This window comes from Agelaius tricolor, unplaced genomic scaffold, assembly GCF_023055355.1.
Source record: "Agelaius tricolor isolate 1412-34295 unplaced genomic scaffold, bAgeTri1.0.p SCAF_23, whole genome shotgun sequence".
Lineage (NCBI taxonomy): Eukaryota > Metazoa > Chordata > Aves > Passeriformes > Icteridae > Agelaius > Agelaius tricolor.
In genome coordinates, this window is record NW_027269283.1 from 13,146,374 (window position 1) to 13,156,664 (window position 10,291).

The following is a 10,291-nucleotide window of genomic DNA, read 5'->3' on the forward strand; positions in this document are numbered from 1 at the left end:
GGGCGGGGCGCAGCGGGCGGGCGGGGCCGCCATCCCCGGGCAGCTGCCGGCGGGCGGGGCTCCGTGCGGTGCCCGCGCCGCTCCGGGCACGGCGGTGCCCTAACGGCCGGTGGTGTCACAGCCCCGCAGCCGTTCCAAGGCCGCTTCTCTCCCAGCGCTCCCCGGAGCGCGGCCCTCGGGGACCGCCCCGCCCCTCGCGCCCCGCCCCGATGACATCACGCGGCGGAAGTGCTCCCGCCCCGCCGTTCACTTCCGGGCCGCCGCTGCCGCCGCCGCGGCCCTGCCCGAGCCGTGAGGGCGGGCGCGCTCCGTCCGCGGCACCGGCCGGGCCTGCGCGGCTCTGCCGGGGCAGCGCGTCGGGACGCGGGGCAGCCTCCCGGGCGCCGGAGGCTTCCGGTGGAGCGGCGGCGTCCCGGCGGTGGCGCGGAGCGGTGAGGGACGGGACAGGCCAGGCCGCGGAGCGGGGACTTGGCCGCGGCGGGTGGGCGGGCGGGCGGCGCGGCCGCGGCACAGCGGGGGCGGCCGGGGGCGGTGGGCGCTCCTGGGGCCGGTGCCGCCGTGGAGGCCCAGGCGGTGCCCGGGGCTGCTCGCCCCGGCTCTGCAACAAGTGTCCCGGGCACGGAGCGGCCCCGCTCGCAGTCGCCGTGTTCCGGAGCGGTTCGGCCGGTCGCGGCCCCGGGCACGGCGGGAGCAGGGCGGGTTTGCCCTGTCGGTCCCCGCTGCTGCCCGGGGTTTGTACAACCCCGCGGCCAGAGCAGTTGGTTCTCTCGGGTGAGGTTGGGCCCTGGACACGGTCACGGTTAGAAACGTTCTCTTGTCTCCACAGCCGGCACTGCGCTCTGGTCAGGAGTTTCTGTTCTTACAGCTCCGGGAAACGCTGGCCTTTGGCGTGAGCACCTTGCGGCAAAGCAGCCTCGTTCCTCTGTGCGTTCTGCCATTCGGGGAGCTGCTGATACCTATATTTATCCGTGCCTGCTCGCATCGTGAGCTCTCTGGAGCCGTAACCATGGATGTTGCTGCTGGGTGGGCTGCGGCGCGGGGAGGCCGTGCTGCCCGCGGCTCGGGGTGGAGCAGCCCAGCAGGGCGGCCAGGCTGTGCTCTGGCACTGTGTGCTGTGCCCTGGCTGCCCTGGCTCGGGTGGCAGGCACGGGGCACAGTCAGGGCTGGCAGGGCTCTGGGAGCTCGATGAAGGCTCTCCCATCACCCGGGGCTCGCTGACCCTGCCGTGCCTGCCTTGCGTGTGGCCAGGAGCTTTGTTTGGTGGCTGCTGGCAGTGGGGATGGCAGGGCTGTGGTGCTGAATGCAGCTCCCTGCCAGCACAGGATCACTCCGTGTCCTGGGGGTGTCGTGCTGACGTGCCAGACAAAGATCTCTCTCTGCAGTTCTCGGGTGCAGCTCTCCTTGCCAAGGAACAGGCTCTGCTGTCTTTGTCCACAGACTTCATCCTGCACAACTTGCGGAGGAACGTGGGGAGGGAAGGGGCTGCTCCTGGCCCTTATGCTCAGATGTTAATTTAGCACTCCATATTTCCTGTGATTCACAGCCTGTCTCTTGACAGGAGCGCGTGTGCCTTGCAGGAGAAGCAGAACTGCTGCTTAACTTTCCCCACACGGGGCTGGCACTGAGCACTGCCTTTCATCAAGGAATGTTAACTGCCAGGCTGTTGATTTTGTTGTTTGTTTGTTTCCCTGGCCTCTTGGTTGTTGGTATTTTGTGTTTTGGCTCCTTCCCTTCAGTTGGGAAGTTATTTAACACGAGTGTTGATTGGTGTTCTAGCAGCTGCAGTTAATACTGGGTGAAGAGTCTTTTCTGAAATGCTGTTTGAGACTGACTACATTTGAAACAGTGCACTGAGTTCTCCCAGCTCCTCTCCCCTCAGGTCAAAAGCTGGTTTGTCTTTTCATGTAGTAAATAAAGCCTGTGGTCTGCTTTGTGATCACAGGTTCCTGAGGCATTGCAGGTGGAGTCTGTTGGCCTGTGAATTACCCTGGTTCTGGTAAAGCAGCATTTGGGAGATTCTTTTGTCACCAGCTATTGCAGCTCAGTGTGTGAGCTCAGTGCTCTGGAGACGCAGATCAGTATATCCACAAGAACAGCTATCCCTGCAAACAGGAGCGTACCTGACAGGAGCACAGGAATGTTTTTTCTCAGTTCCCATAACGCAGCTGAAGGTGACAGGTGTAGCTCTCTTGCTGTAAAGATCCCAGTGGTGTTTGCAGCTGCCAGCTTCCAGCTGGAATTGGGGCTGTGGGTCCTCTGGAGTGGCTGCAGAGCTGCCCTGGCTGCACTGGGGTACCAGCAGGAGGAATGTCAGTTGAAATGTTAGAAATCGAAAGGCAGAGTCAATAAACCTGCTCAGCCCAGGGACAGTCCTGTGCCGCTAGAGGCGAGGGGGAAAAGCAGATGCTTTCACAAAATGGGCAGGGACCTGGAAAACGTGTGGGAAATGGTGTTGGAAAGCAGGACAGTGGCGTTTCTGTGGCTCCTGTGCCTTTCGAGGGTCCTGCAGTGGCTGTGAGGGAGCTGCAGCTCTGTGAGCTGTGTTACAGGGCCCCGAGGGGCAGGGCATGTCTGGGGTGTGTGCACCTGGCATGACTTGTGCTTGTTTTCAGTCTTTATTCCAGGCCAGCTGCCATTGCTGAAGACTCCTAACGCCAGATACCCAACCCGCTGCCAAACAACCATGAACGAGAGGAGGTAGCTGCCCCCAGCAGAGGGAAAATCTGATTTCAATGGATACAAAATATAAAGACGATTTATTTAGGAAGTATGTACAGTTCCACGAGTGCAAGCTGAATGCCTCTGACAACAAGCAGCGTCCTATTAACGATGAGTACTTGCGAGTGGCAGCAGCAGCCTTACTTTGCCTTCCCAAAATTGATCCCTTTTATCGATTCCGGCTGATCAAATTCTACGAGATGGCTGAAAACTCACTGAGATCTGTGAAATCCTCAAGTTTACATTGTCTCCATAATGCATTCAACATGCTTGAGACAGTTGGGATTAATCTCTTTCTGTACCCCTGGAAAAAGGAGTTCAAGAACATTAAGGTAAGACTTTTTTATGTAGCCATCACGAGAATGTGGTTTATTTTTCTTTCTGTGAACGCATTTCATTTGTTTCCTTTAACGGCTTCTCTTTTTTCCATTTATAGCATTATATATATATATATATATAGTTATATATTACAGTAGTTAAACAGAAGCCATAGGAAAGTTCCTGTGTAAAATAAGTGAAGTTTGTGCTGATGAGAGTATCCCCAGAGCAGAAGTACAAGCACTTTCTGCAATTAGAGTGTGTGTAGAGTAGGAGAAGAGCTTATTTAAGGTTGTTGTTCAGCCTCCCCTGCTGCACTGTTTTATTTCTACTTGGAGAGGCTTTCACTATGGTGAGTGGTCAGGCTGGATTTGAGCTGACTCAGAGTTTGATTTGTCTTGCCACAGCTGTTACTGGACACAAGTATTAAACCCAGGGCGTGTGTTCAAGTGGATGTTTTGCTGAGGTTCCCACAAGTTGTATGATAATGGTGAAGGAACTTCTGCAAAGGGGTTGTTTTCAGAGTATCTTTGATCTGCTTGTCAGTGCTCAGTTCCTGATGTTTTGATTTTAAGGTGCTTTCAAATGTATCTACCCAAGGCAGGTTCCCAGAGGGAGAAGTGGGATCTCACTGCTGGTATTGGGTGCTGCAGTCCCATTGGGAGCTCTCTGCAGTTGAGTTTTGTGTTTTATCTTTTGCCTGTGGTGGGCAGACTGCTCCTGCCTGCACTCAGAACAGGCTGGACTGGGCTAAGCACATCCTTCAGGTGTGCCAGATGCTGAGGGGATTTCAGCTTGCAGAAACTCATGTCTCTGCTTTTGGGGCTCTTTTAGTCGAAGTTATTAAATTAAATAAAACTAACATTTGAAACTGCATAGTAACAGTACATAAAGAAGGGTGCACCTCAAGTATATTTAAAGCTGAATTGGACTTTGGCACTCCTGCAGTAATTCTGAGTTCCTGTTAGCTCCAGCTTGTCCCTGCGTGGGATAGTTCCCAAATCCTGGCCTTTTTGCCTTTCATGGTACACTTTCTGTAAATTCAAGTACGTCTGGTATGCATTATAGTTAATGTCAGTGCAGAGCGGAGCGATTTAAATCACCAGGGAGGACATTATGCTAATCAGGATTTTAAATTGAATGAAAACTCTCCTACTTTGAATTTCCCTCATGTGGAATTTCCATCTGCTGAGCAGGAGGGACGCGGACATGGAGCTGATCTTGCCAAGGCAGTTGCGTGCGTTCAGAGTCGTTATTGTTGTATTTAATTATATGGTCTCTGTCACTGAATTATCTGAACATCTCGTCCACCACTGAATTTGTAACCTAGTTTTCCTTTTATTTCCCCGGGCCCCTCAGACCTACACTGGACCCTTTGTTTATTATGTGAAGTCTGCTCTAACGGAAGATGACGTGAGGCAGATTCTGAACTACATGGGCTATGTCCAGGAGCTGGGAACAACGTTTAAGCTCAAAGAGCAGGTTGACGCCATTCAGGTGAAAATGATTTCATTTGAGCTCTTCCTGGCCAAAGTGGAGTGTGAGCAGCTTCTGGAGATCCACCTGCAGGTGAAGGACAAGGGCTATTCCGAGGTGGACGTGGTGCAGGAGCGCAAGAGCAGCAGCGAGGACGTGCGGGGCTGCTCGGAGGCCATGCGGCGGCGCCTGGAGTGCAAGGAGAGCCTGAACGCGTCCATGGCGCGCATGGTGCTCCAGAAATCGGCCAGCGAGCGCGCCTCCAAGGACTACTACAAGCCCAAGGTCAGCAAGCCCTCCAAGTCAGTGGATGCCTATGACAGCTACTGGGAGAGTAAGAAACCGCCTCTGATGAGCTCGCTGAGCCTCAGGAAGGAGCCCATTCTGGTCGATGCGGAAGATGACATTAAAGATGAAATCATCCGGCCCTCGCCCTCTCTGCTGACCATGTCCAGCTCCCCTCACGGCTGTTCAGATGAATACTTGCCAACTTCCTCTCATCACAATGGCATGCTAAGAACAAATGTCCCTTACAGCTCCTATTTTTCTGCGCAAGAGGACTTAGATTTATATACTGACCCTGATTCTAGAAGCGTGTTAAATTTTAAAAGACAAGACGCTATTAAGCCCGATGTATGGCTGTTAAAAAGCGATGCCAACCCTGTTTACCACAAACGCACCCACCTAGCCAAAGAGACAGCTTCCTCCAAGTGCCAGAACTGTGGCATACCCTGTGGCGCTTCTGTGTGCCAGAAGTGTGACAGCCTGTTCGGCTCCAGGCAGGAGTACCCAGCAGTGAAGCAGAGCTCCTACTCCATCAAAGGCCTCCCGAGCGACGGCTTGTCCCCTGCCTCGGCTCTGAGGGAGAAATCTCAGTACGCATCTCAGGCTCAGAGTCAAGACAGAGCTGCTCAGTTCGGTTCCAAGCCCAAGCCCTCGGGCACCTCGCGCTGCGGCTTCTGCAACCGCTCGGGCGCGGCCAACACGTGCACCTTCTGCTCCAAGGTCTCGTGCGACTCCTGCCTCAGCGCCTACTACTACGACCCCTGCTGCAGGAAGAGCGACCTGCACAGGTTCCTGCCCAACAACCAGCTGAACTACAAATCGTCCCAGCTGTCCCACGTGGTTTACAGATAGACTGGAAGAGTCTCTTTGGGAAGGGAGGGGAAGGGGGAGAGGAAAGGGCTATCCTAACTAATGTTCTGACTCCACACTGACCTCTTGCCAAAATCACATGTCCAGATATTTGGAACCATGGTTCAGTGATCAGGTGCCAGTTCTTGATTTTTGTGGCTTCACAGATGCTGCAGATCCATTAGATTTCATGCTGCTATAATTTAGGTAACTCCTAAATGAGCATTGCTTTTTAACTTACATGGGGGAGAAGAGCACATTTTTCCTTAAAACTTGGCAGCTGTTGTATTTTTAAAAAGTGACATCATACCTTCCTATTATATCGTATCTTGCCCAAATAAAACCAGGCAGTATTTGAAAACAAAATCTGAGAATTAAGATTCTTGTTTTCTATGAGTGATGAAACCACTGCCAGTTTTTGATAAAGTATGACTTCAAAATGTGCAGGAAATATGAGAATGGCTTGTTTTGCCAACAAGGACTATTTTTTGATGTGTGTCTGCATTTCTTGATCTCCAAAATGCAAACACCGTAACCTCTCTTCCTTTTGTCTTTGTTTCCTCCTTCTCCCCTTCTCTCCTGGTTGTTATCTCGAGCTTATATAACCTGAATCTGGACAATATGTGCTTTATTTTCCAGTGTTGCCAATATCATCCTTCTGGGTTTCACTGTGTGGTATTTTAAAGAGGTGATCCTGTATCTGTGTCACTCAGATGATGCCTGGAGTGTTGTCCTCTCAGATGAGTGTCCGTTTTCTTTCTGTTGCACATGGTTTAAGTACTGTTCTTTGTACTGTAAATAGGTGATTTGGAAACAGTTTATTTTTAATAAATATTTAATATGTTGAGTTCTTAAAAGTGGTAGAATCATTATAACTATGAAGTCTCTCTGGGTTATTTGTTCAGGTGACTTTTTGTTTTTCCTTGTACTGTATTTCATAGCTTGTTATAGCCACTGTGGCAGAATGATGTTCTTGGCTCTGATCAGTTCTTGGGTTTTAATCTGACATTTTTGTTTCCCTCTGATAAGGCTGGCGCTCATCTGAGTGGAGTCTTGTCTAAGAATTGCAGGATTTTGCTCTCAGTGCACGCTTTTTCTTTGTGGTTATGGAAATTGTAAGTATCAATGTTCTGCTTGCTCCCATATTCACTGCCAATCTATCTGTAGTGTAGTCCAGCAACTAAAGCACTGGCCTGGTTAGAATCAGAGCTCATTTGTGACTCCTGTTCAGGTGAACCCATCAGTTATGGATGTGAATCAGATGGTGACCTTTGTCTCCTGCTGTAGCACTTGGGAACCCTGGCTGAGAGCCAGGACTCCCCTGTGTTGGGCTCTGTACAGTCTGACCCCCAAACACCACCTGGCTATGAATACTTTAGTTTTTTATTAAAAGAAAACCCCTAAGAATCCTAACTCCCTTATTCCAACTGTAGCTAGTTAGCACAAAGTATCAGGCAACCTAATCTGATGTGCAGAATTAAATGTGTTTAAAATATCTGTAAAGAACTCTAGCTGAGATGTAAACTGTAGTCCACTTTGCACTGAAATGATTCACTTTGGGGTTTTTAATCACTGTTAGAGTCTAGGCTTCTCAACTTCAATGTCCATCACTCCCTGTGTGACAGGAACATGCATGAATGATCGTTTGTCTTACATTTTTTGGGGTGGGGGGGCTTCAGGTAGGTAGAGGGGAAAATTACATAGGCTAGTGTTGTAAAATAGCTAAAATAATTTTAGCCATAACTGGGTGTCAGAAGCATTATGGAAATAAGATGAAACCTGGGTCTTACAGAGGGCTGAGAACAATAAGTTACTGTCCAGTTTGCACTAAGAAACAAAGTGAACAGAGTGTGTTTAACAATCAGGGAAATTCTGAATCAAGGGACTGCAGCTGAGCATAATGTCAAGGGCAAGTACTGCCTTGCTGACCCTGAAGGTTGGGGTTAATATTGTTTAAGTGAATGATTTTAAGGTTTTCAATCTTGTATGTTTTTTATAAATATATATATATATAAATAAGACACAAATGTAGATACATTATGTATATAGTGAAGAATTTAAAAACAATTTTACTATTAAAATGCAGTCTAAGGGTGGTTTTAATTTTGGTGGTTATTTGGGTTTTGTTCACCTTCTGCAGTTTCATGCCTGTTTGGCTGCTCTACAGTGTATCTTCTAGTTCACCAGTTCAATTTCCATATGGCTCCTCACACTACAGTGAATAACTAAAACTGTGATGCCACGTAATTTTTATGGTGACCAGGGTAGGGGCTCTACCTGCTCTGAAAAAGAGAAGTCCTCTGTATATATGTCATGGAATCCTGTAGTACAAGCCTGTGTTGAATTGAAGTGATACCATGCTCTATTTTTGTGTATCTTACTGTATGAGGTTGCTGTGATTGATACAGTAAAATATATGCGAATTTAAAATGCAGGTGTTTTGCATCTGATTTGTTTAAATTAATTTATGTTTTGAAGGAATTTAAAAATAAAGAGGCCTTTAAGAAAAGGCTTCACTCTTTTCTTAAAGTGGCGTGTGCATGTGGCTGTCTGTTCCAGGTGCGTTTGCATGCCCTGAGCCGCTGCTCGCGGGCTCCGTGCGGGCTGGGGCTGCTGAGACGAATCCCCCCTTGGTTTGCAGCCTGAGCAGCATGACTCAGTGCTCCTGGAGCATGGGAGCCGCTCTGGCAGCCGTCTGCAGCAGGCTCAGGTGGGGTGCCAGCAGCTTCTGGGCCATGTGGAGCTCCCTCTGTGGATCCCAGCCTTGGCTCTCCTTGCCTGACGAGCTTCCCGAGCGAAGCCGCATCTCCCAGAAGATGTGTGATACTGCTGAGGTACATTTTGGCACTTGAATTAGGCCTTCTGGCTCCTTTTGCGTCCTGCTAGCTCTGGAGCAGGAGAACTCCTCAAGTTCCAAACTAGATCATTCTTTTTGTTTGTTCCTTGTGTAAAAAGCATGTCAGGTGAATGCTGAAGTGCCCATTCTGAAGTGTTCCATGGTCTGCTGTGGTTGCTGGAAGTACTGGGGAGGATTATGGAAATCAGGCTCCAGGTAACTCAAATGTTCTTGCAGGAAATCTTGCCTCACACCATGATGCTTCTTGAGCTGACATATTTCTAGTGCATATAAAACCAGCCTGTGAGCTGTCTGCTGCCTGGCATCTCTGGTTACAGACCTCTAAGCTTGTTTGCTGCTTTGGCTTTCAACAGAAGCTTAAAGGTTCCATACACGGTTAAGTAGTTTAGACTTGATGATGTGAACTGACAGATCCTTAAAGTTATTTTCTGGAAGATGACTGTAGGTGACAAGCATTTAGTGCACATTGCTACTATGCTGTAGAATGTTTTTTGGGGAAGAGATTCACCTTTCCCGTATTTGTTTAGAAACAAGAGCTAACCTGAGCATGGTAAGAATTGATACACTGCCAGAGTGACTGGGAGAAAAGCAGGAGGTGACTCTTGATGTACCTGGTTTGGCTCTGAAATCAGAGTGAATTTTAGGCCTTCCAGCATGATCATTACCATGGTATCTCAGCAGCAACTGGGTTGGGCTGCAAATGTCCCTGTTTGTTATTTCTGAAGGGTGTTCTGTGATTCCTTCTGAAAATCATAGAATGTGGCTGTGTTTGTCCAAGATTGTAAGTACTTTTCTTTTTTACAGTTGATCATATTCCCCTGAAAAAGGTTTTCTGTAACTGGTCTTGCCAGTCTGGAAATTTAGGGGCAGGAGATCAGTACCTGAGCCGGTTTGTGGTTTTGTACTCCTGCACCCCGCTGTGAAAAACCAGCTCGGGGCAACGTGGAGATGAAGAGGATGCAGCACATCTTACAGTGCCGGGAGGAAGGCAAAGGGTTAAGGCCCCTGATGAGGCAGCAGCTCCTTTGCCTCCCAAACCCTGCAGACTGCCACAGAACAGGCTGCTCCATGCGAGGAGAGGGTAGGAGAGCCAGGGAGCAGCTGCTGCCCAGCTCTCACTGTGTGAGTGCCAAGGGGCTGCTCCCCGGGCACGGGGCTCTGCGCTGGCACAGCCCGGCACAGTTTGCTCTGGGGGGTCCATGGGCAGCCAGGGCTGCAGGTCCCTGTGCCAGGGCAGCACTGGGCACCTGCCTGCCACCAGCTCTGAGCCAGCCTCGGGACAGCAGCTCTGATCCTGGGCTCCCGTTGGAGCTGTGGGATGAGCGAGCTGCAAGCAGGGTTAGTGCCCAGAGCAGTGCCCACAGCAGACACTCCCTGCCTGCTGCCCTCCTGCAGCACTGAGACAGAATCTGGGAGCCTGCACGGAGTGCTGCTTGCCCTGAGTGCTGCTAGCACTGAGACAGGCTCTGGGAGCCTGCACTGAGACAGGCTCTGGGAGCCTGCATGTGCTGCTTGCACTGAGACAGGCTCTGGGAGCCTGCACTGAGACAGGCTCTGGGAGCCTGCACTGAGACAGGCTCTGGGAGCCTGCATGTGTTGCTTGCCCTGGACAGGCTCTGGGAGCCTGCGTGTGCTGCTAGCACTGAGACAGAATCTGGGAGCTTGGGCATGGTGGGGAGCTGTCGCTTTTTTGGAACCAGCTGCTTTGCTGCCCTGACCTCCGGAGGAGAAAGGATCTGCTGCCCATAGCGGATCCTGAAGGAGGGCAGGCACTGCCCCTTGGCTCCT

At 50.7% G+C, this 10,291-nt stretch overlaps 1 protein-coding gene across 1 annotated transcript; it reads left to right on the top strand.

Moving 5' to 3' along the window:
- The first annotated feature begins 29 nt into the window (after positions 1-29).
- On the top strand, positions 30-8,080 carry SPATA2 (spermatogenesis associated 2). The gene is made up of 3 exons (XM_071447025.1): positions 30-431; positions 2,613-3,050; positions 4,396-8,080. The coding sequence occupies exons 2-3, from the start codon at positions 2,733-2,735 to the stop codon at positions 5,647-5,649; spliced, it is 1,572 nt and encodes a 523-aa protein (XP_071303126.1). The 5' UTR covers positions 30-431; positions 2,613-2,732; the 3' UTR covers positions 5,650-8,080.
- Positions 8,081-10,291: the final 2,211 nt, after the last annotated feature.